Below are 26,451 nucleotides of genomic sequence, written 5' to 3' on the forward strand. Positions count from 1 at the left end.
CAGAAATCTTTCTAATCAAAACAGAGCTGCTGTATTCATTTTTTTCTTCGCCTGATCACTGGACCAACCACATTCTAATTGCATTGCTGTCTTATTTATCTCTTATTCCTGGCGATTCTGAACCCTCCTTTAACTTAAGAACTCTGATATTTCATACCTTTTAAAACTGTATATACATTGTAATTACATTTTAATTCAAATAGCTATGTTAAAATGGTTTCAGAATTGAAACAGACCTTATACGGTATGGTTGGTTTAACTTGGCCCATAGGATGGTGAGAGGATTTTTTTATTTGGCCAACAACATCGTCTTTTGTTACATTTATTTTCATTTCTGAAAGCTTTTGCAGACATAATGTTATGCTCTGGCCCCCATGTGGGTTTTGGAGTGGGGAACGTTTTTATCAAGGAAAGTGTTAAGTGGTTGTTTCTTTTTTTATCACTTTTCATCTCATTATTTTTATTTTTAAATGGAAGAGGCAACCCCTTTTACCTTCACATGCATAGTATTAGTTGTTGCTAGGCAAACAAGGGTACTGTCAAGACAAATGTTGTGGTTTTTGTCTTTCTGAGCTTTTTTTAACTGCATATTTTTTAAGCTAGCCAAATGAAATTTAATACATGTGTAAAAGAAGAACATACAGATATACTACATATATATGGACAGATGTCATTGGGGTTAGATTTTTTTTTAAATAAAAAAAAACGAGAAAAATAATTTTGGAAAAACTAAATTGGAGACAAAAGAGAAGAATCTTTAAAACATATGAAGAAACTTAAAATGATCCTGAAAATGAGGACATCTGGTAACCCTAATCACATCCCTTTCTGATCATTTACATATACAATAGATGCCGCTTATTAGAATCATGGATAATGTCATCACTTTTGCAAAGAATAGAACCGACCAATATCATAACATGGGGGGAAAAATGTTTAAAGTTATCATAACTTTGGTTTATGTTATCTTTTAACAAAAAAAAAAATTGTTAAAATTTTTTTTTCTTTTTGTATATTTTTTGTATTAGCTAAGATTGAACCAAACTCATTTTTTCCTGTAAGTTATCATTATCAATCTGCAAGATTGTGTAGGAGAACAGAAGGCTCTCTTATCAACAAAAATTTTCGTACTCGGGTTCACCATGCCCTAATCTGGCTGTAATAGTTGCTATGATCCATGTATGTGTAGCGCTTTTTCTGTAATTTCTTTCCCATAGTGAAGGCATGAGATAAAAAAGTCACTTTCTTTGGTTCATTTCAACTGACCACATTGACAGTTCTTCAGATGGGAGACTTCCACAAGGGAATCTATGGAATGTACTGTACATTATAAAAGTATTGTAATTCATAATACACATTAGACCAGTGGTTCCCAACTGGGGGTGCAAGATGGAAAAAAATTATAACATGTTCACTATTTATTAAAGAAGATTGAATTGAAAAAAAAGTCAAATTTTTCATATCTTTAAACAATATGAATCATGTCTACATTTTAACACAGCATTTTTTAGTTTTTGCTCACAGTAATGTCATGCAATATTTGAATGCTCCCAGTTTGAAGGAACTTACAAAGACCTAATGTTCACCTCTTCCATGTAGTATTCAGATTTTTTTGCATAAGTTTCTTTTTCAATTAGTGATCCTAATGGGAAGGTGGATACACAGGAGTGTCATCAATAATAACACTTTTGAGACAGTTCAACACACATAAATTAACTCAGTCATGCCATGGCTGTGATCATGATCACTTTCACTTACAATGTTATGTACTGCTATTTATTCATGGTGCATGATTTTTTCTTTGACATAAAGTGTGGTATTGACCTACAAAGTGTTCCAAATAATAAAAGTGTTTTATTATCATTATATATATTTCAGGAGTTTCATGTAGCATACGTTTTCATCAAGATGGGTAATTCCCCGAGGCCAGGTGTGTGGATTTTAGAAAGGTCAACAGATAATGGAAAAACATACAGTCCATGGCAATATTTTGCTGATACACCAGGTGATTGTGTTCGATACTTTGGACCAGACTCTTTGCAGCCCTTGACAAAAGACAACTCAGTTGTATGTGAAACAAAATTTTCAAAAGTTGTTCCTCTGGAAGGAGGAGAGGTATGTTCATTCATTTCATCCATTATTATTTCATTACCAATTAGTTTTGGATATACTCAAAATTGTTTGAGATTATGTTCAATTGTAAAAATTTATATATGCACTGAATTGACACATTTCAAGTTTCTATAATTTTAATGATCCAGTAATAATCATAAAATATAAATCAGACTACTTAACACTACTTTTCTATGGTTTATAAGTAATTCCAACCATTGACGTACGCAAAGGGGGGGGTTTTGGTGTTCTAATAACCCCCCCCCCCCTCAATATAGTGTTATTTTGCAGGAAAAAATGTAATCTCCCCAGAAGAAAAAAAATTGAAAACCCCCTCTTGAGAAAGTTTTGCGTACACGTATGATTCCGACATTCGAGAAATAAAATGTTTGAAAACATCATTTTAAATTAGTTTAAGCCTCCGTTTATGAATGGTACTTTACAATCCACTTCATTTAAATATTTCACTTAAATTTTACAAGCTAACTCTCTGCTGTTTTACCCACTTAAAATCTAGCTGTGCCTGGATTTTTAGAAAGCTGTGTATTGATTTTTTAGTAAACATTTAGTATAGGAAAAATTATGGAAAAAAAGCTAGATGCCTAACACCTAGGATAGACCTTTGTCAACTTTCCTCTAGTGGTGGTGATGAAAATTTGTGTGAGCAACTGGTTTTGTCAATTTTGTGTGACATATACTCTCCCCACTATTAAGAAAGGTTTACTTATGGCTGAAAGGCGACAAATAAAAATGTTTACTTAAGGAATAATCTTTGGGATATTGGAATCTAAAACATCCAGATTGAAGTGTCAAGAATTGTGAATGAGCCACAAGTGTCATTTTAGAGCAAAGCTGTCTTAATGCATGGGCCCAATCAAGCATGACCTCGTGACCTCAGGTGCATAGGGGATTTATGATGATAAGATTTGGTATGATGATTCTCAAGAGTAACTATTTAAACTGATTAACAGGTGCTTCCATGCAGGTAGAGGGCCTTAGAACATCACTTTACTGAGCAGCAGTGATGCTGTTGAAATGGCTTGTGTCTCCAGGTTGTTGCAAAGGCAGCAAAACACAGGATATTTAAGCTTAACACAGGTCAAAAAAGGGCACTCAAAGCAGAATAAGCTTCGGTGTGTTCGTACGACTGACATAGCAGGCGAAAATTTCAAATTTTAATAAAATTATCAATTAATAAAAATATTAATGAATAAAAATATGAATTAAATTATTTATTAATAAAAATATTAACTAATAAAATTAATTATTAAACTCATTAATTAATTATAACTCTGTGGTAATGTTGCAGGACTTCAGCTTGAGAGAAGCTCTTACGTACTAGATGAGTTTTATACCTTTTCTATCTCACCATTGGCATTGTACTTGATTTTGAAGACCCATTTGCAATCTACAATGTTTTTACCTTTAGGCCAATCAACAATTTTTCAAGTATCATTTTTAATGTGACCCTACAATGGTTTCAGATATTGAATGTTTGCAGTGATTTGCATCAGTGCCATTTGGAGCCTCATCAATGGTTTTAGGCCCATTTGGGAAACAATCTGTTGCCAGTGCTAATGCTTTGCCTATGCTGGCATGATTCAAATAATCCAGCATACCACTAGTATCATGTTTTTGGTAACGATTTGCGAATCTTATTTCTCTATGGGGATGAATCAATATAGGTAGAGCATCATTTACACTATCCATAGAAGTGTTACTGTTATTATGATCAGTGTCAGCACTTTCAGTATGGTCATTTTCATTGTCTTCAAAAACGTCCTCGCTGACTACTACACTATTTGATTATGTCCCATCTCACTATCTACAGAATCAGTTCTGTTATCCTCTATCTAAAACATTGGCATACGCAAAGGGGGGTTTTGGGGTTCTAACTCCCTAAGCCGAGATTATAGTGTTATTTTGCAGGGAAAAACGTAACCCTCCGCCTTGAGAGGAAAAAAATTAAAACACCCCCCTTGAGAAAATTCTGCGTATGCCTATGATCTAAAGAACTGTTTTCCGTAACCATTCTCCCCCTGAATAAAGAATTATCATGGAACTACTGTGTCTCACCTATCACTTTATGATACATTTCACTTTTCAAAAAATGGACATCCTGTGCATTACTTATTTTCTTAGTTACAGGATCAATCAACCTATATCTCTTTCTTTTGCGGCAATAGCCAACAAACATTAGTTCTTCTGTCTTTTCTTCCCATTTCAAACGTTTCTGTTTTGGGATATGAGCAAATGCTCGACATCCAAACACCCTAAAGTTGGGTTATCATCATAAAACTTTTCATATAGAATCATGTGTGAAACCGCTATAGTAGGAGAGATGTTTTTACAGTGATTTGCAATTTGAACTGCTTCAGCCCAATAAATAGGATCAAAGTGGGCATCCATTGACATTGATCATGCTCATTCAACTAGGGTTCTGTTGGTTTGCTCTGCAAAGTCCATCTGTTCAGGTGTATAAGGGATTAATTTCTGATGTAAAATACCCTTTGAAACTAAGTACTCTTCCATTTTAGAGTTCACGTATTCAGTACCATTATCAGAGTGCAAAACTTTGATTACTTTGTCAGTTTGCCTTTCTACAAATGTTTTAAATGCTCTGAATTTTTCAAACACTTCCTAAGACTTATTTCTTAAGAAATAAATAAATGAAAAATGTGACAAATTATCAATGAAATTCATAAAGTAATGAGAACCCCTAATTGATGAGACACTCATTGGTCCACACAAATCACTATGAACCATTCTTAGCAATTCTTTTGCCTGCCTAGCCTTACCCTTAAGAAATGGTTGTCTATGTATTTTTCCTTTAATACAGGATATAGAATCTAACAATTTTCCATTAAATCCCTTAACCATATCCTTCAACCTCATCATTCCTCCTATACTTTAATGACCCATCTTTTTATGCAATAACTCATTAGAAACACTTTGAGTGGCATTTAAATCCACTTCATCGCATAAATCAAGGGAATACAAGTTATTGCTGACACCTGTTGCACTGGCAACTAGATGGTTACCTTTATGAACAAAACACCTTTCACCTGTAAAGGTACTTACCATGCCAAATGTTTTGATATTTGATACACAGTAGGTTAGCTGTTCATTTTGATACCTGCAAAACATTGCTGAAAGTTACCTTCACCTTTTCAAAGCAAAAAGAAAGCAACCTTACCTACTGAGAAATTCCTGTTTTTATCTTATCTATCTCTGGTTCATCATAATCCTCAAGTAACTCCTTATATGGGATCATATGATATGACGCACAAGAATCCATATACCAAACATTAGGATTTGGGTTTGAGTTAGCTATGACATTTTCGGCTGCATAAGCTTTTTCCCTTTACCAATGTTTTGACCCATAGCTACCCTTCTTGCTATTTCTGCTTTCATTATTCCCACATTTCTGCTGCAGTGCTTTCTTGCATTTAAAAATTTTATGGCCGAATATGTTACACCTGAAACATTTTCTCTTTAAAGGATTTTTCTCTTTAAATTTCTCACTTACAAATGCATACTCCTTACTATCATCATCATGAGGTTTTTCTCCTCTGCCATTAAACGAGTCCTGACACTATCAACTGTGATATTTGCAGTTATTTTAAGTTTTTCAGAGCTATTATAAGAGGTTAAAATCTATCTGGTAAATTGGCTAAAATTATCCCAGCTACCAATTATTCATTAGCATTGAGACCAATTGACTTCAACTGTTAATGAGCTGAAATTACTTTTTATGGAGATAATCTGACATATCTCTACATTCAACATAATGAGTGTTAACCAATTCTTTAATGATAGAAACTTTCCTAGTAACATTGTAAGTCTCAGCTAAAATTTCCAAGCTTCCTTACCACTAGTCAGTTCCCTAATATCATTGAAAATGGTTTTACTTACCCCTTCCTACTATATATGATAGAGCTTTGGCATCTTTTGCTACATCTTTTTTAGTTCCTGCTACATAAGCCCATAGATCCCTTTTGATCAAATGCATTTTCATTCAAACCTCCAATCCATATAGCTGGCCCTGGCAGTTAATTGCTTGTGTCTAACTGCACCTTGGCTCCCAGACATTCTTACTTATTTCCTATCTCTCAATTTGGACAAAAGATTTAAAAAATGATTTCAATAAATTTTCTACTGAAATAATTTGAAACAATCTAATTTAAGACAGCCTGATTTAGCCTCATTCCCATTCTAACAGTTAAGCCTAATATACACATGGTTGCTACTTAAACCTATTACCAATGTGGTTCAATTAACCCTCCTATTTAATTCTAAAAAATTTATCAATAGAATTAAACTTATCACAAGACTTAACACTGTTAACACATTATTTTTATTTTAAACCCCCTTTGGGCTCCTGGGCCCATAACCTGAAAGAAGTTAAAAAACACACAACATACCTCTATGGTGGTAGGAGCCTGAATTATTATTAAGGGAAACAGCACAGTAAAGATCATTTGATCATTTTTGTCGCACCACGGCCATTTTCTGCACACGAGGGCAAATTAGACTAGGACCTACAATTTATTGCTGAATCTGAATGGCAGGCTTTTTTTATACTCATCGAGAGGTTGGTGCACTAACTCCTCGATGGGGGGTGGGGGGGGACTCCCTGCGGTAGCAATTTTTTGTTGAGGTCAAGTCACTGTTTCACAGTAAAGATGCATAGGTATTGTATGCCCATGCTGAGTTAGCCTCTGACCTTGATGCACGCAGGGAGGGTTCATTTTCCAAGGAGGGGAAATGGGGAGAAAAAGGGAAAAAACTCTCTAAAATAACGCAAAAGATGCAGACAGAAAATACAAACCTGCTCTTTTTCCCTGCCACCTTTTTACAGAAAGAAAATAAATGGAATCACCCATCGTGATGTTTCATGACGTAGCCAGAGGCCAACTCAGCATGGGTGCACAATATACATAACTGCATAGTAGCATAGTAGTGATATCTAGTGAGCAAATTCGGAACTTATATTTTTAATAATTTTAAATTATAATCGCCTTATGACTTGCTTAAGGTGGAATTTAAAAAAAAAACCCTTATTTAGTTCCTTTGTCATAAAATAAAACTACTGATAAATTTCAAGAATATTAGTTTCAGCAGTCTTAGCTCAGCATGGTTTCTCTCTGTTGCCTTTAAACCCCCTTATGACCCCCCTCAAAGGTCAAATTTAAAAAAAACCTGTTCTTACTTAGTCTTTTAAGTCACAAAGCAAGACTTCTGACCAAATTTCATGAATGTAGCTTAATCAGTTCCAGCTGTTTGTGATTTCTTTATGGCACATTTGAAACCCCCTTAGGGGTTGAATTAAAAAAAAATCCTTCTTAATTGGTCTTTAAGTCACAAAACAAAATTTCTGACCAAATTTCATGAATTTCAGCAGCTTCAGTGCGCCGTGATTTCTATGTTGTATTTGAACCCCCTTTATCACCTCCCTTAGGAGTTGAGTTTCAAAAACCCCTTCTTACTTAGTTTCTATGTCAAGAAATGAAACCTGTGACCAAATTTCAGGTTTCTGCTCGGCGTGATTTGTCTATGTTACATTTGAGCCCTTTATGACCCCCTTGGTGTCAAATCTCATAAAAAACCCTTCTTACTTAGATTTTATGTTATGAAACAAAACTTTGACCAAATTTCATGAATGTAGCTCCAGCGGTTCCGGCTCGGCGTGATTTCTATATCACATTTGAACGCCCTTATAAAAACAACCTTAGTTGGTCTTTAAATTATGAAACAAAACTTCTGATCAAATTTCATGAATTTGTGGTTTTGGCTCAGCGCAATTTTTCTATGTAACATTGAGCCCCTCTTGTGACCCCTTTAGGGGTTGAGTTTCAGAAAACCTCCTTTTTACTTAGTCTTTAATTCATGAATCAAAACTTCTGACCAAACTTCATGAATGTAGCTTCAGTGGATCTGGCTCGGCATGATTTTTCTATGTCACATTTGAACCCATAGGCGGAGATAGACCTGGAAGTCTGGGGGGTCATTATTGCTGGGGGGCACGATGATGATGATGTCAATTCATATATACATATATATATACATTGGATCAGTCGACTCTACCTTTGATGCTGGGGGCAATGCCCTCACACCCCTGTATCTCTGCCCATGTTTGAACCCCCCTTATGATCCCAATTAGGGCTCAAATTTCAAAAACCCCTTTGTACTTAGTGTTTACATCATAAAATAAAACTTTCAACCGAATTTCATGAATGTAGCTTCAACGGTTTTGGCTCAGCACAATGAAAAACCCTTCTTACCTGGTCTTTTGCCTCATGAAACAAAACTTCTGACCAAAAAAATTTCATGAATATAGCTTCAGTGGTTTCGGCTGGGCATGATTTCTTTATGTTACCTTTGAATTCCTTCCTTTTTGACCCTCTTGGGCATAAAACTTTGAAAAACCCCTTCTTAGTGAGTCTTTACGTCATGAAATAAAACTGTTAACCAAATTTGATATTTATAGCTCCAGCAGTTTTGGCTCTGCAATGATGAATCAGTCAGTCAGGACATGTTATTTTATATGTGTAGATGAATGTGAATAAAATAAAACTTGGCCATTGGCCAACACATTCTCATGTTGCATAATTGCCAATTCCCAAGGGCAGTTACTTTTAACTGATATATATTGTCATGAAGCAAATGAGACATTAAATAGATTTATTATGTCAAAGCACTACTAGCATTACAGGTAAACTGAGCTCTCTCTGTGTAAGAGGAGTATTTACACATGATTAGTACAGGAAGTTGATACATGCAAATCAGTTAGAGAATGTCTAGAAACACCTAGAATCAACACAGGAAATAAAATAAAGCAAATGAGAACTGGTAGAACAATCAAATGAATATGTCCATCCATCTGGATAAGGGTAGGCTCAAACCACTGCCTTTTGACTGCCAACCTAGTGCTTTAGCCAACTGCACCACTGTGCCAACTAATGTAAGTTTTCTAGCTGGCAACATTTTATTATTTCTCTTATGAGCTTTTCATTTGATCAACTCATATATTGCATATACAAACACACACACAAAAACTTCATAGAAAGAATCACATATTGCATTAACAAAGATTTAAGTGTATGAGCACATATACACTACTGTGATATTTTTTTAACTTTTCAAGCTATGCAGAAATACTAATTTTTTCCTTGATTTATATTTAACTCATCTAAGAATGGGTTGAAACAAAATATGTGATGCTCGTTATAATGATCATCCATTATAACAACAGTACAACAGGTCCCAAATATTTTCCTATTTCTCCCATATTATTTTTATCCAATATAACGACCTGGTAAATGTCATTCAATCCATTACAATGACCAAACTCATCTTTTCCACCATTTGTTTTTTTGCAAAAAAAGGACAAAATCTGTGTGTGTGTGTGTGTGTGTGTGACCATGACCTTTGATCTTTGTGCTTGGAGAAAAAGGGTTAGGAAAAATAGACAGTTTAAAGATAAAGCATTGCCACTTCTACAGGTATCCTTTGATTAACTAGTTATCGCTACCATTATTGCTAGAAACTATGTGCTTACCATTCTGTTTTATTTTCTCGCATGATAGCTCACTCCCATGTGATTGATTTTTTTTTTTTATCTCATTCTAAATTTATGCAATTTCTCAATGGGAAAATATACAAGCAAGAGTTATACTTATATATTACTGTATTTTGCTGCATGTAGTGAAAAATAAATATAGGTTTTGGTCATATGCACTATTTCCATAAGTGCAACATTCATACTGTATTATGTATTAATTTTTTTTTCCAGCCAGATGCATTTTCATTGCAACATTATAACAAAATGAAAGAACTTTTCTATTACATCAATACAATATACAATTTTCTGGAGAAGCTAAGCTTTGATTTTTTTAAATGTACGATATAATGACCTCCCAATGTAATGTCTGTTTTCTGTGGAATGAAAGAGGTTGTTATAACGAGTATTGACTGTATTCTGTTATGATTTCAAGTGGTTTGAAGATAAGTTCTATTTGTGCTAAATGCACACAAACATGAGATATCTTGGTACAATTCAATTAACCTGTTAAAACAAGTACAAAGGCTATTCAGATTTTTATTTGTTTAGATGAATGGTTATTATTTGTATACAAAATGAAAATTCATGTGCAGGACTGTTTGAATAAGTTTCTTACATCTGTTTCAAAACAAATTTTATATTTTATGTTTATGAATTTTCATTTGGATGAAAAGTTTCTTTTTATGGCCTACTTAAACTTTCAAAATTGAGTATAAATTTCATATCTTACATAGATAGTTGTATCGCTGCTGAATGATCGACCAAATGCTGACAACTTTTCTTATTCTACGGTTTTGCAAGAATTTACTAAAGCTACTAATATACGATTGAGATTCTTGAGGACAAAAACTCTTCTTGGCCATCTGATGTCTGTTGCCCGTCAAGACCCAACAGTCACAAGGAGAGCAAGTATTTTTCTCAGTTTATTCAATATTTATGCTGCATTTTTTATCTTAATCAAACTGCAAACTGTTATTCTCAAAAATATAATTTTAGGAAATATTGTAGCAATATCTTTTTCCTAAAGACAAAAAATAAGGCATTTGGATCGGCTCCTTTAATATAGTACTGTAATCTTTTTAGCAATGAGTTCAGACAACTTTAGGTACTGAAAATAAATCTCAGAAACTAGTGTCTTTGTTTACATTTAGGAAATAAGGGAAAAGATATCCTGCAGCATATGCAACCCATTCATCATCTCTTTAATGATATACATTCCTAGTTTTCAAAAATTAGCCTCTTCCTCTCTACTTTTCTAATATTTTTACTTATAAAGAAAAGGGAAAACTATTACTGAGAAGAATGGAAATTTTTCCCCAACCGTACCATGCCATAACAAAAAAAATTAGTTTAAAAGCACTTCTTTCCATTAGATTAGAATGAGTTATCTTCGTGAGCAAAGCAGTCAAATACTCCTCCAAAAAACTTTTTAATTGAGTTTTATCAAAACTTGACTTGCAGACTCTAAAATGATCTCAATGTACTTCTGTTTATTTCTGTTTTCTATATGATTTTATGTGATCTAAGAATGATTACTAATAGTAATAGCAACCAATGAAGATGTGAAACTTCCATAACTTGAGACATGATTTTATTTTGAAGTCAAATTCAGCTTGAACTAAAATGATTACAGTCAGTAAACAGTCTATGAATATGCTGGAGTTGTAAAGTGTTTGTTATTTCTCCTTAATCCTTCCCATCAGAAAAAGGGTTGAGTTGTCATACTGGTTAGTTGATAAAAATACTCGCTTGTGATAACCAAAACTTTAATGAAAATTGTTAATGTTAGATTTTTCTGATATGTCCTATTATTTTTCATTCTTATTCATGAGATGCACAAAGTTATATGAAATCGGAAAACCCTATTTGATATGATGGTGGTCTTATGGCATGGGTTGATGTTTATCTTGATAAGATCAAAAGGCTAAATTTAACAGGGTATGATAAACTGTGTGTAAGGATGGGGTATTCTGATCAACCACTTTAAATTTTTGTGCAATGTCCTTCTTGTGTTTGTGGAAAAGATGACAAACCCTACAATAATCTGAATTCTGGCATCAACAATGTATAGCCATCCTAATCCTTATGAATGATTCGAAGTGTCACTTGTTTTGCTTCATCTGTGATACATACAGTAGACTCTTGCTAATCTGGTGCATATCAGACAAGAATGTGCCAGATTATCGAAATTGCTGGATTACAGGAAGTCAATTGAAAAAGCCCATTTAAATAATATAAAATTCTGTGTACAGACATATAGTGACATGTTTTTCCTCTTCTATGCTAAAAGAAAACCTGGCTAAAAAGACTGGATTACTTTATCGGCCAGATTATTGAGAGTCTACTGTACTAACTTCTGCATAGCAAAGAAAGCTTGTGAAGAGCCTATAATTAATATACATAATAATCTTTCTCATGTGAAAGTCAGATGTGTTTTCTTCATTTTTTCCATTCCCTGTATAGCAACAAAACATAGCACTGACTGAAAGTGCCCTAACACAAGTTTGATTTATAACCTTCATTACCTTGATATATGTTTGTGTCTTTGTTGTAGGAAAAGCACATATCAAGGGTGTAACGAGAGGGGACTTGGGGGTCTGGCCCCCCCCCCCCCGAAATGTGAGAAAATGACCGAAAAAAGGGGAAAAGATGGACAAATATATTGTTTTATCACTTTGGTCCCCCCCCCCCCCAAACGAAATTTCTGGCTACGCTCCTGGCACACATTTACATATTGTATAGATGACTTTCAGCTTAACTCTGCATGGATATCAATTTAAAATATTAGAAAACATTTTCTCTCAGAAAATAAATCATTGAAAGTCTCATGTTTAGTTGTTACAATACTTAGTAGATAACTGATACTCTGGTTTGGAAAAAAATAAAAATGCATAATCTATCAATTCCTATCATACATAAAACTACATCATTTGAAATACATATGTTTTAAGTCTGGCCAATGTTTTAAGTCTGGGTGCTAACGAAGAGCTCTTTGTGAACCGGCCAGACTACTTTGACATTCATTATATGTGTATTATACACCCATTGAAATTACTTTACATGAGATTGATCCATAAATCATGCAGGATGTAGTTTCCAAAGGAAACAAATATTTACAAACTAATAAGCAACAATGAAAATCCAAATAGATTTAATATTTCGTTTATTGAACCATAGTTGTGTTTTTAAATTTTTGAAACATTGCCATTTATGTTTAAATGTCATTATTTGTGTATGGAGTACAGGGAGTATGTGTGATTTAAACTTCCTTTATTATACATAAGACATGTGTATGAAGACACATATGAAAGAAAAGCATATATTTAACAATTCATTCAGTATTACTTGAATGCAAGATGGTTTCATTGAATGTCTAAATTTTTTGATCAGATTATACAAACATATGATAGCGAGGGGCATCGGAAGCGTTTCAAGACTGTGGGTGCTCGTCTTGAGAATTATGCAGGACATTTTGATTTCTATGTCAATTCGGGGATTGCTCAGACCCATTCGAGAAATTACCATGGGTGCTCGACCCATAGCAACTCCAACTCTGATTTTATTTGTGACAACTATATTTTATCCTCCTTGAAAAAGGTGGTATAGTCTTTAAATAAATAATAATATTTGGGAAAAAAACATGCATATGAGATATTAATGTCCTGTTGTAGATGAATAGTGGTTCCTCTAAACCAGTGGTTCTCAAACTTTTGTTACTCGCAGCTTCCTTACCTTATTCATGGTTCATCTGCAGCTCCCCAGAATAGTTTAGTGGATTTTGTGCATTCATAAAAAAACCACTTCAAAGCATAAATAGGCATACACTAATACTTCAAGCTTGTCAGGAAACCCGTGACAATGATTGGCAATGTCCCGGGGAGCACTGATGCACACTTTGAGAAATGTTGCTTTAAACCATGCCAAAAATACCTAGCCATACAGACTTTTCACTGCACTGTGAGGATTCACTATTTTGTGCACAGATGTTGCTATATTATCCCTATTTTGTGTGCAAATGATGTAGGCTAGCTTATTTTGTCTAGAATCCCTGATATTGGAAGAAAAATAGGATTTTAAAAATATTACAGTATGGGCACGTCAGCTGTGTGTTTGCAATATTAAGACACACTCAGGGGCGGTCTTAGGGCAGTGCGACCGGTGCAACTGCACCGGGCGCTAAATGAGAAGGGACGACAAAACGTGTTAAATATACATTACTTGAAAAATATCTTTAAGATACGTATTTATAAAAAAATATCTATAAAATATACATGAGAAAAATGATAGAGATGAGATTTTTTTTTTTCAAAAAGAATCTTTTTCAAAAGAATTTTTTTTTTCAAAATATTTTTTTCAAAAAAAAAAAAACAAAAAGGTTTGAGTGTATATAATAGTACGGTTATTTTTCGAAAAGCCTGATCACTAGCCAGTCTCCCGACTCGTCAGACTTCCCTATTACTTCAACCAGGGGCAGCTCGGTGGAACTGGGTGTGCTCCAGAAGGGCGTCAAATCTGAATTGAAAGGGCAAAGAAAAATTTGGAAAAATTAATAGTGCTCGCTGTAGGAAGGGCGCCAATTCTGAGGTAGACAGGGCAAAAAAACATTAGGGGAAATGATTTCTGCCCCCTCTAGAACGAACGCCAAATCCGGCATAAAAGGGTGAAAGAAACTACAGAAAATTATTTCTGCTCGCTTTAGGAGGGTCGTTATATCCGAAGTGGAAACGAAAAAAAAAAATATATATTTAGGAAAACTTATTTGTTATATATATAAAACTCCTATATATATAGAGAGAGGGCCATTAAGTTTGAGGTAAAAGGGCAAAAAATAGGAAAATGATTTCTGCCCGCTCTAGGAGCGCTAAATCCAAGGTAAAAGGCCAAAAGAAATTTGATGCACGTTATGACATAAAATATCGCTGTTTCTTAGAACGCATATCAAAACGAAGTGAAAGAAACATGTTTTTTTTAATTGGGGAGGTCAGGAAGCCCAAAAATTGGTCCCACTCGGGTAGAGATTTTGTCTCGAGCTGCCCCTGAGTGCAACATATGTGTGTATGAAAAATTTTAACAAACTGTACACATACACAACTGAACATCTTTTCAGAGTTTCATGGATTTTGTTCCAGATACTCGGTGAGTAACGGTAAAGCCTCCTATGAGGCTCCAAGTCCTCCTAGACAGTATCTATGTCTAAGAGGTCTTGGTAAAAAGATATAATTTCCTTTCAAGAAACTAATGAGGAGCGTATTTTGAAAATTCAATTTGTTTTTTTTTTTCAACCGACTTTCAAGAAGAGCCAAAAACCTCAATATAAATTCAATCGAAATAAAAATCTGGTGATCCTAGTGAAATTGTCGATTTTGATTTTTCTTGTATTCGTTTTCTATAACATTTGTAAGAATTTTAATCATCTTAAAGAAAGTGATTTTGAAGGTGTCATTTCCTCGACGTTAATCTTGAATAAGAATCAATTAAAACCTATTGAATTTTGCTGCTTATTATCCGCAAACTTCACTAGTTTGAGGAAAAAAAGGCACCATGTATAGTCCTCAGCCGTATATAACCCACATGAGAAAATTTCATTTATCAATATGAAATCGCTCTTAAGGAGGAGGGGGGGGGATGTTGTGTTACACGGTTTTGTAGAGAAAATGTCAATTTTTGTACTGGTATCTACCCAATCTGAAAAATCTACCAATGCTTTTGTTGATAAATTTTTAACGTAATTATAACTATTAAAACCTCTCTCGGAAAAAAATAAAGCCATAGATAAGGTGCAGTGGTTTATCAGCACTAAAGCCACTTCTAAGTCTTTTCATGCAACTTCGATCCACACTAAGAAATTCATTCCGACATTTTGTTTTTATTTCAACGTAATTTTTTTTAAATGTATAACCTACAGATGCAGCAGAATAGGGTAGGTTAATAGGGACTTCCATGGAAATCTATATATATAAAATTGATTTTCTGTGTGTCTGTCTCTGTGTGTGTGTGTATGTTCTCTATAAAAATCTACGACTTTGGATCGATCATCGCCAAATTTTGCATATATACCAAATGGGACTCAACTTGAACGATAGGCTACTTTAAAATTTCGTCAGAGCAGGGCAAAAAACTGTCGGGCAACAATGATTTTTCGGCCTAAACAATCAACTTTCCGAACGTTTACTTTTGTTACAGTGGTTCCCTAGCAATGTGTTTCAGACTTTCATATGCCTTTACAATGGTTTGTCACTTCTTTAATGTTGCCCGTATTATGTGTAATAGTTTATATGCCTTTGTAATGGTTTGCCACATTTTCAATACTCTCAGTAATGAGGCTTTTTGAATAGACGTCATAATCATCACCAGCATCGCTTTGAGGGTCAGGAAAAGGGTGATCCTCATAGAAATCAGTGTTATAATTGCCAATTCTACTGTAGAAATGCGGAAATTTGGTGGGGTTTTCTGTCACATCAATAATTTTAAAAATTGTATAGAATTCTCAATTTTTGAAATATTGAGTTCGTTTAGAGATATACGAAGCCCAGGAGATGAAGTAATTAGCCGAACCTACTTTTGAGTTGAATATTCATGTAATAACATTGATTTCAACTTTTTATTTTCATCTTCATGAAAATTAATGGGTCCGTATTGTCTTTTGATATTCAGCTGCATAAGTCCATGTGGGTTAGGATATTTTAAAATTAATTATGGGCTCGGGTATTATAGCTACTATGGAAATAAAGTAGTGTATCTCACATATTCAAAACAAACAGGGGCAAATCCATTTCGAATAAGAGAAATTTCGGATATGTGTCTTCGTACATTCGAAATGAGGTTTTTGAAGCTGAAAAAATATAGCATTAAATATATGTTACCGTAAATGCGTTGAATCGGTAAAGCATAGCGGGGTAATGCATAATCACCAATAGTCTCGGTAAGTTCGATAAATTTTGCAACATTTATCACTTTTACCGGCGATTATGCATAATTCTTTTATAGCAGCCTGTATGCACAAACGTGCAGTTGCTTCTTTTAGCTTCAGATAATCTTTTTTTAACCTCAGGGATGTTCAGCCCAAACTTCAAGAATTGTACGTTATCGTTGAAATTTAAGCCGAAGTCCCAGAGGTTAAAAAAAAAATCTACAGAGAGAAATATAACAACCCCTTTCCAGTGCCTCCTTAATGCATGAGCCCACCCGGGCACGGCCTGGAAGCCTCAAGAGAAGAGGGCCTCACAAAAATGAGATCTAGTTAAAATTTCCTAGAATTTACTAGGTATGGCCTCAGAAAAACCACTTTGCCCGGGGCCCATGATGCTCTTGAGACAGCTCTGTCCCTTCTCCAGGGCCGTAGCCTGCTTTCTCGGGAGCAGTCTTTTCTTGGAGTCTCCTTGAAATAGTTATGCTCAGAAAAAGGAGGATTTACAAGTTCCCCCCATTCGGCTCGGGGTACAGCCCAAGTTGCCTCAGAATAGTTAGGGGGGCCTGCCCAAGCTGCAGGTCCCGGTGTTTTAGCTGGTGTTTACCTGTCTGTTTCGTTTCTTAGTACTGGGTCTGAAAGGGATAATTTCAAATGAAGTTCATTAGTTCTATAAATATCAAAGAATTCATACGGAAAAATATCACTGTTTATTAGCAGCTTAGCCTGTATGTGATACGTGCACTCTGCGTATTTTACCATAAAATTCAATTAAAATGAGTATGAAGAAGAAGATTCATAATACATATTCATATACATATTCAAGGGCGTAGCGGGGGGGGGGGGGACTTGGGGGTCTGGTCCCCCCCCCCGAAATGTGAGAAAATGACCGAAAAAAGGGAAAAAGATGGCCAAATCCATTGTTCTGTCACTTTGGTCCCCCCCGAACGAAATTTCTGGCTACGCCCCTGTACATATTCATATACATATTCATAATACATAATATAATACATAATATCATAATACATAATATCATAATACATAATATCATAATACATAATATCATAATACATAATATCATAATACAATTCATAAGACACATAAATGTGTGATGTTTTGCTTTTTTAATGTTTTTAAATCTGTTAGTTAAATCAAACAAGTTGGGTTTTATGCTTGTTTACAAGTTGAATAGCAGTAATTTCATTCTAGGAAGAAAGCTTTTCCGACTTCTTCGTCCTTTAATATCCAACCAAGAGGGGGGGGGGGTGATGGGGACGAGTCTTATAATATGGTAGAATAAATCTGTCCCGTATTTTACGGGACAAGTAGTGACTACCAAAAATTTCCCCCTCCGACACAATTTGCACCTGTGGGGCGCTGACTACTGCTTTTGCACCAGGCACCACTTGGTCTAAGACCGGCCCTGGACACACTGTTTATGTAAAATGGAATATATTGTAAAAAAAAGTGCCCTCTCTCTCAATTTGTTAATACAAACTATAGAGAAAACTGGCTATATGTAGAGATGCTGATTTTTTTGGAAAGAAAAATTCATTTCTGCTTCTACAGAGACTTGAGCTCTTACCCTCTCGTATGCCAGAACAGTGTGCTATCACTTTGCTATAGAAGCATATCGCTAGTTTTCTGTATATCTTTTGGAATATTTATTGTTTTCATAAATATTTTCAACATGTTTTACTGAGTGTTACTAAGAAAATGTTTGTGTATATTTTCAGTACTTTTACAGTATCAAAGACATTAACATTGGTGGTCGATGTGTATGCAATGGCCATGCTGAAACATGTGATCCATTTGATCCATATAAACTGCTATGCAGATGCCAGCATAATACATGTGGTCCACAATGTGAAAAATGCTGTCCAGGTTTTCAACAGAAAGCCTGGAGACAAGCGATTATTGATAGTCCATTTATATGTGAGCGTAAGTAACTATGCCTAATTCTTTATATTTTGGAAGATTTTTCTTCCTTGAAATTCTCTGAAAAACTACAGAGTATGCAATCTATTTTGTATGGCTCTATTGAATAAGCATTAATATCAATTAAACATGTGTGGATGCATAAGCGGATACAGGCACTTCAAATGGGGGAATCACTGAGGGTGTGTGTAGTGAACAGGGAGATGTCCACCTCTGCCCTTCTGCCTATGCCAATGGCACAATTTTTTCACTGAACGGGTGGGACGATGACTCCTATCAGCCCCTCCGTTATATCAGCCTATGCTTGATGTGGTTTTTCCCAGTCATTGTCATTTTAAATGTGTGAAGAAAACATTCCTCTTAGATTTCTTTAAAAATACTTTATTTTCATTCATTCTCCAGCATAATCACTGACCATTTTGGTAAGTTTGATGAATTATTGCAAATTTATTACATTTACTGATGATTATGTAGAATCCCCCAGCTAGTATTGTTAAATATGATAAATCATCAATGAAATCATTCAAAGTTACCACAATTGTGTGCTAACTTTCATCTAGGATAGATATTTGGGGGTTCAAACCCAGGGTCATCTTAAGAGCATCATGGACCCCGACAGACAGACCAGTCACGACCCAGGCTCTGTCCCTCCCGGGAGACTCCCAGGCCAAATGGTTTTTCTGAGACCCTATCTTGTAAACATGGGTGGGCCCATGCGTTAAGATAGCACTGTTCAAACCCATTTCTATAAGTATAATAATGATGGCAAATATTGGAATATTGTGGGGAGGGGGACTCAGGCCATTCGTCTAATACAAGTTTACACTATACATGTCTAGCTTTTGTAAGTGTTGGAACACAGGGACCTCTGTTACTTTCTTATATTTGTTTTCACCACCTTTATGAGAAGAATCAATGTGACTTTATTCTCTACTTTTTCACCATGTCCGCATCCAAGCCCAAGCTTAGGCAGGGCTGCAAAGTATATGAGCTGCAATTTTCCTTAAAAAAAACTTCCATCCCAGAAGGATGGAAATTTCTGTGTGGAAGATTAAATTTTTTTCCTCAAACTAAAATTTTGTGGGGGGGGGGCAACTTCCAGTTTCAAACTTGATGATATCAAATGGCTGATAGATATCATAACTAGTAAACAAATTCCTTTACAGAAAGAATATAGGTAGTAGGGTTTTGGATGGCCCATGCCTTGCATCTACCTCCAGAGAAAAAGAGAAGAGCCCTGCTTTTTTGTCATCAAAGAAAGGGAAGATCACGGTAGTGATGCAGCCATTTAGCAGGGAGGGGGGGGTTTAGTTTAACAACATTCCTTTTGGTAAAAGTGCCAAAAAATGGAAGTAGCAGCAGACACATTTGTGTGGTGTTTGCAAAGTAAGGGACAGGTAATTCCCCCCCAAGAAAGTGAAGGGGATTTTGAAACCATTGATATTCCTTCCTTTTGCTCAAAGTGAATGCTTGAAATATTATTAAACCCTCAGTCAAGTTCGCAGACAACCTGGTGTAGTTAAAAAGCTTGTGAAAAGATTCTTTTAGTTGTACAATTTTGCCAATGGTTTTTCTGTATCATGATTGAATGTCATCAGTATAGCTATGGTATTGTATATTGTATGTCTACCTTTCTACTCATTATTGTCTTCTCAGTGGTATCTCAAAGAACCATCTCTGTCTAGAATATTGAGTACCATCTGTGCATCCAAATTACCAGGCAAGCAATTTTTTTTAACATTTTAGATAGGAAGTACAAGCAATACCTATATGTTTTTTTCTACTTCATTATAAGCAATTCCAACTGTATTTGATGTGTGTATCATGCATTTTCCCTATTTCAAAGATTTTGTTTAAGAAAAATATGATTCAATTCAGAGATTCATTCAATCATTTTAAAAATGCTGAAATAGTTCCAAGTTGCCCTTCTCTGAATTTCCATAATTCCCCTAGACTTTTCCAACTTCCGGTGTCCTTGCGTTAACTATAAAGATTTTGATAGCTTACCCCAGTTAATGAAGACAGCATCTTGAAATGAAACAAGAACTTTTCATTTTTATCATTTTATTCATAGCTACCATAATTTTATATTAACATGTGATTGAATATCATAGTTTGTGAAATGTTTTTTGTCAGAATATTAAATTGAGAGATTTCCTGAATAAGATGTTCTTTGTTTTCTCTTTATTCCTAGCATGCAATTGCTTTGGTCATTCAGATGAATGTACATATGACAGTGAAATTGATGATCAACGGTTAAGCTTAGACATACATGGTCATTATGAAGGAGGTGGTGTTTGCAGGAACTGTCACCACAATACTCAAGGTATCAACTGCAATCAATGTAAACCAACATTCTACCGCCCATACGGAAAATTACTGAATGCAACAGATGTTTGCCAACGTGAGTGTGCTATTGAAAATATTAATTTTCATTTCTTTATAATTATTTAGTATGTAATAATTTTTTCCAAAAAAAAAATTGTTTTACATGTCTCTCTATTCATTATATATTCTGATTTCATAGCTAGAAAACCAATCCTATTTTTAATAAATAACAAAAATATTTATATCTTTTAATACCAGAATACAATAGACTCATAGTTATTCTTATTATTTTTGATCTGTTGACATGTCCTTCTTACTAATGATGTGTGTGAGTGTAAGTAATTATAACCAGAATATTCAATTAAACAAAGACACATATTTAATAGAGATTTAAACACTTAAAGGGAGAGGCAACATCTGTTGCTGTTCAGACTTGAGGAGCCATTTTTTTGTACTATTGCCAAAACTCTGAAACTAAATACTGGACTAATAATGTGTTGCCAGATACCAAAAACAGAAATAAATAAATAAATCTATGTTTGTCCATTAACATAATATTCTAACAGTTATATGGCTACAGTTAACTGTTAACTGTCTTGAAAGTCACAGATAACAAAATCATAGCAATGTCTGGATAAATCCATGTGTGGATAATCTATAAATTTTTGTAAAAAGGTAGAAGATAAAAAATTCAACTGAAATAAAAAGTATTTATTTCTTCTAAGTAGTAAATTATATTAGCATCCATACCTTTTGGGCTGTTATGCCATGCTCCAGGATAGTCCTTAACATGGCATAACAGCCCAAAAGGTATGGATTCTATTATAAACTCCAGCCATGAAAGCCTGCCTTATCTTTTGAGTAATTATATTCATTCAATCATTCTGTGCCATTAACATTGCATAGGATCATTAAGAGCAATTTCATTTATGCTAGATGCATGAGTTTGCCAAGCATGAAATTGTCTTGACTATAACAACATCTATTCCCATTAAGGAAATTTAAATACTACCATTTTACCCCATTGAAGGGGAGGATGCATCTGAATATGGGAGAACTAGAGAGTGTTCAAAAGTTGAATTGTGTTGTGTGTGAGATCAGGGCCGGACTTAGGTGGGGAATGCAAAAGGTGTGGTTGCACCGGGCCACAAAATTTCAAAGGGCCGCAATTTTTCCAAACAAAACAATTTCCTTTCTCAGCAGATGTTTTGGAAATTTTTGATTAAATTTTAATTTTTTTCTCCATTAAACTGTTATTGATTGTGAAAGGAGGCTTTCAGTTTAAATCCCTTATACAGTAATATCATTTTTAGTGTTATTAGGTATGGCATTAGCTTATTTTAAAGAGGAAAAGATTGTATGCAGATGGAGGTCTCATTCTTTACCCCTGAAAAAAAAGTCTGGCCTTTCTTTTTGCCATCAAAAAATAACAGGGTTGAATAAATGCCAAAACTTTGCCACTGGACTTATCCTTTTGCCGAGATCTCTTGCATCCCAGCTTCACGGCAGAGTACGGAACACTTTATTTCGTATAAAAAAAAACCATACAAAATTTTTACAACATATTTTCCCCAGATTATTGGGCACTGTTGCGATTAATAAATTTCGTGGGGATTTCAGATGAGATGGGGTTGGGAGTTGGAGAAAAGTTTCTGGGTTTTGTTAAGACAGATGAATGTACACATATTAGTATGAAGGTATATTTTGAAAGCAATTGAAGGGGGGTCCCCATGCCATCTCATCTGTTATCTTACACTTGTCATATTATATACACAGGATACAAAAAAAAACGAAATGAGAATTTTATTGTGAAATATAAAATATCCATCAGAACGAGTCATCTCGCTCAACACCTTATTGGTAAGCAAATGAGTTTGATAACTTGCGTACTAGAAGCCAGCATCAGTTTTATTGGGTTGAGTTCACTCGCTCTGGTGGATTTGATAAAAATATACAAAATAGAAATATTCTGTGAAGGAATATATACAATTAAGGATCACCCGTGCCATCTCGCTTAGCACCTTATTTGGTGAGCAACATGAATACAACAATATGAGTACGCACCTGTGTTGTGGACATGAAATACGTGAAGAACTTGAATATAGGAAAGAGAAATACACACACACACATATATATATATATATATATATAATTGCCAGGCTGAATCTTCTCACTCTAAACCTATTTTGGTGAGCAATATGAGATTAGTTTAAATGGGGGATTGTCTGGAGAGAGCCTTAGCTAAGGATTAGCTTCAATATTGTTGTTTTGGTTGACTCACTCTGGCTGGTTATATTTATTAAAGAAAAATAGCACCCACGCTAGAAGATCCAAATGGAGGACACTTGTGGTTATCACATTTACATCATTACGGGAATGTCATGGACCGGTACTTGTACGTCTTAATATGTATTATCCGGGATCTGTTCTTCCTTTATAGAAAGTATTGTGTACATGTTCTCAGGGGCGTAGCCAGAAATTTTGTTCGGGGGGGACCACTTTCATTTTGGGGAGGGACCAAACTGACAAAACAATGGATTTGGCCATCTTTTAACCTTTTTTCGGTCATTTTCTCACATTTCGGGGGGGGGGCAGACCCCCAAGTCCCCCCCCCCGCTACGCCCTTGCATGTTCTTTCCTCACATTTTTTTTACTTCCTCACCTGGTCTGTCATTTGGGCAATTCCCCCCCCCCAGGATTAAAAAATATTATAGTAATGGACAAAGTGAAATCTGTATATATATATACATGCATTAAGTATATGTTCTTTACCCCCTCCCTCCAGAAAACGTTAAAATGACTGGTCTGTTCCTCACTGTTGTTCTACTGAATTTCTGCATGCTAAAAAGTAAAGAAAGTATCCACTAAGCCAAAACTTCCACATCCTTCACCTATTTGGTAAAGATCATAGCGTTATTTGTCTGGTTTACCCTGTCACCCATAGAGCAAATTTTCTGCTAGTCTTGTCTTATCTGCTAGCAGCAACCATATAGCATTAGCCTCTATCTTTGTCATCCTATTTACAAATATTTCCAACCTGATAGTGTCAAACATGAATAGAAAATCTGATTGATCCAAAAAGGTATTTATGCTTATGTATATAGATTATAAGCTTATACAAAGAGAATTATCAGCTTTGAATGCAGTGGGAAGGAAAAACCACATAAAAACTTGTTTTTTTAAACTATTATCTATAAAGAAATAGCCACGGACAGGTTGGCCATTGACCGCATACAGAGGTTGCTTGCGAAATGAGGGTGATTTTTGTATTATGTCTTTGGAGCCTATTGTCCGTTCCAAGAAAAACTGACTGTGAAGGAAAGTTGGCTGGAGAATAGAGGTGGCCACCTATGGAAGTTTCACTGTATTTGAACAAGTCTTTCAGAAACACTACAAAACTTAGAAGCAATAGAAAAACATTTAAGAAGGTTTTTAAAACGTTTTGTTAACAAGTCTAATTTATATTTTGTTCTGATATCAGAAAAATAGCACTACAACATTTTTTTTCCTCCAATAAACAGGGGAAGACACTACAAATACGAAAACAACAAATATAAACCTGTAAATAAAGACAGCCAACTGCATACCTGTCTTAGATTAAGCAAATGTCAGAGTCTATGTGGGTAAAGATATTTTTCTGGTGCTGCCTGCACATAAATTGTGCCCATGACTCAAAAAAGGTTTAAGTCCCTCCTGATATAAAAAATGATGTCCCTGATGTGGTACACTATTATTGTGTGTCGTTGAGAAAATAGAATAAAATATTAAGTTTGAGTTTGAAATTCTTTCTTTCTTTGGCACAAAAACTGATTCTTAGTAACTTGGTTATGTGTCACTAATGTTTAGTTATCATTTTTACAGAATCATTGTATTTTCGTAGCAGATATATTTACATTTATTCATCTATATGAAAATTGAAATGAAAACTAAGACGAAAAATGGAGTCTGAAGGATTGAAAATATTGGAAATATGCAGAGGTCATGGTCAAGGAAGAACCCCCAAAATTGTTAAAAAGGCAAAATATTTCTGATGATATTAAGCCAAAAATGACACCATTTACCATTTGTTCCCCCCCCCCCCCCATAATGTTTTGCATGACCAGCTTTGGAAGTCAAGAGAAAAACCAAGAGAAACACAAAATAAAGCATAAAGAAGTTGAGAAATACACTAGAGTGAAAACTATATCATCTTTTTCAGCCACCTCATTGGGCATTTTGCCAGTTGTGGCCTTTGTATTTGTATACTTAAAAAATGAACATGAAAAATGTTATCATGTTTCACTATTTATTTTATATATTTTTCTATCTATATATATATGTATATATATATATATATAAGGAAAAAAAATTTTATGTATGTAAAAATATATATAAAAATTTTTTATATGTAAAAATATATATAAAAATTTTTTATATATATAAAAAAAAAAAAAATATATATATATATATATATGTTATGAAAAGGCGAAAGATGAGAAGTTATTGAAAAATTGTGGAAAGGAAAAATATGGATCAATGAGGAGGTCGTTCTCAAGGGGGAACCCCCCCCCACATTGCTCCAACCTGATTAGGTCCTCTCCTTTCGGAGTTGGTGGGTGATCGGCTGCTTCTTCGTAATCCGGTTTCCGCGTTGACTTTTGTAGCGCTAGTTTGTTTTTTGCGTTTGTGTTAGAAAAAGGATAATCTTTCCTTTCTGTAATTTTCTTTCCCCTCCTTCCCTTTCTTCATATTGTTCGTCACGGTAATTTTTTCGTTGTTTTTTTTGGTTATTTATTTAATCCTCGTTTTATCGTCGAGACGGCGGATTTGGTATGTAGTTCCAACTCTCTTATAGCTAACTTGATTGATAACAATATCGACATGGAAATTAATAATGATGCTCCCTCTAATGGTTTTGCGAACCCTAATAGGGCTCTGCCTGTCAACACGTGGTCTTCAAATATTAGTGATGTAGACTTATTAGCCTGTGCGTGTAATGAAATTAAATGCTTCACTGTCAAGCTGTCGGGTGCTCAAGCTATTCCGAGATCTCGACCGAGGGACTTGAAAAAAAGCTTATTAAATTATTTTTCAGACACCTCCCAGATCTTAGACGTCCGTTTCACTCGTGGTAATGAACTCATAATTGCGACCTCTTCACAAAAAGCGGCGACCGAAGCCTTATCGATACCTAGGATCCTAGATATTCCAGTCAAAGCTATTTTGCTTACTGATAACATTACCTCGAAATTCCTCCTGCGGAATATTCCTACCTCTGAAACTCTTGCGGACTTGGCCGAGGAAATTCGCGAAAATAACATCACCCTTTTGAGTCTAAGAAGATTTGCAAGAAATGGTGAAGCGTCCACGTCAGTGCTTGCTACTATTTTGGGAGTGAATTTACCTTCAGTTCTCAAAATATGGTTCACCATACATAGACCGAACCTTTTCATTGACCGGCCATTTCAATGCTCCAGGTGCTTCAAATTGAATCATCGACAAGTCCATTGTCGGGCCTCTGGTCCAGTCTGTCGATCCTGTGGGGGTGCTCATAGCTCCTCAGATTGTTCAAATCCTAGATCATGTGTCAACTGTGCTGGTGATCATGATCCAATGGACAAAT

At 35.0% G+C, this 26,451-nt stretch overlaps 1 protein-coding gene across 2 annotated transcripts in view; it reads left to right on the forward strand.

The window, feature by feature from the left end:
• Window positions 1–26,451, forward strand: part of LanA (laminin subunit alpha) — a 308,555-nt gene that overhangs the window by 47,838 nt on the left and 234,266 nt on the right. Inside the window, exons 3-6 of one of the 2 annotated variants that reach the window (XM_089239807.1) lie at window positions 1,879–2,115; window positions 10,411–10,581; window positions 18,320–18,524; window positions 20,716–20,925. In XM_089239807.1, coding sequence (XP_089095933.1) covers window positions 1,879–2,115; window positions 10,411–10,581; window positions 18,320–18,524; window positions 20,716–20,925 — 823 coding nt within the window. Of the gene's footprint in view, window positions 1–1,878; window positions 2,116–10,410; window positions 10,582–18,319; window positions 18,525–20,715; window positions 20,926–26,451 lie in introns of those variants that run through there. The other variant, XM_089239808.1, reaches the window with a different exon arrangement.

Source organism: Pholcus phalangioides, unplaced genomic scaffold, assembly GCF_987345545.1.
Source record: "Pholcus phalangioides strain wild (caught in Gottingen) unplaced genomic scaffold, Ppha-v1.0 ptg000011l_1, whole genome shotgun sequence".
In the NCBI taxonomy this organism is placed as follows: Eukaryota; Metazoa; Arthropoda; class Arachnida; order Araneae; family Pholcidae; genus Pholcus; species Pholcus phalangioides.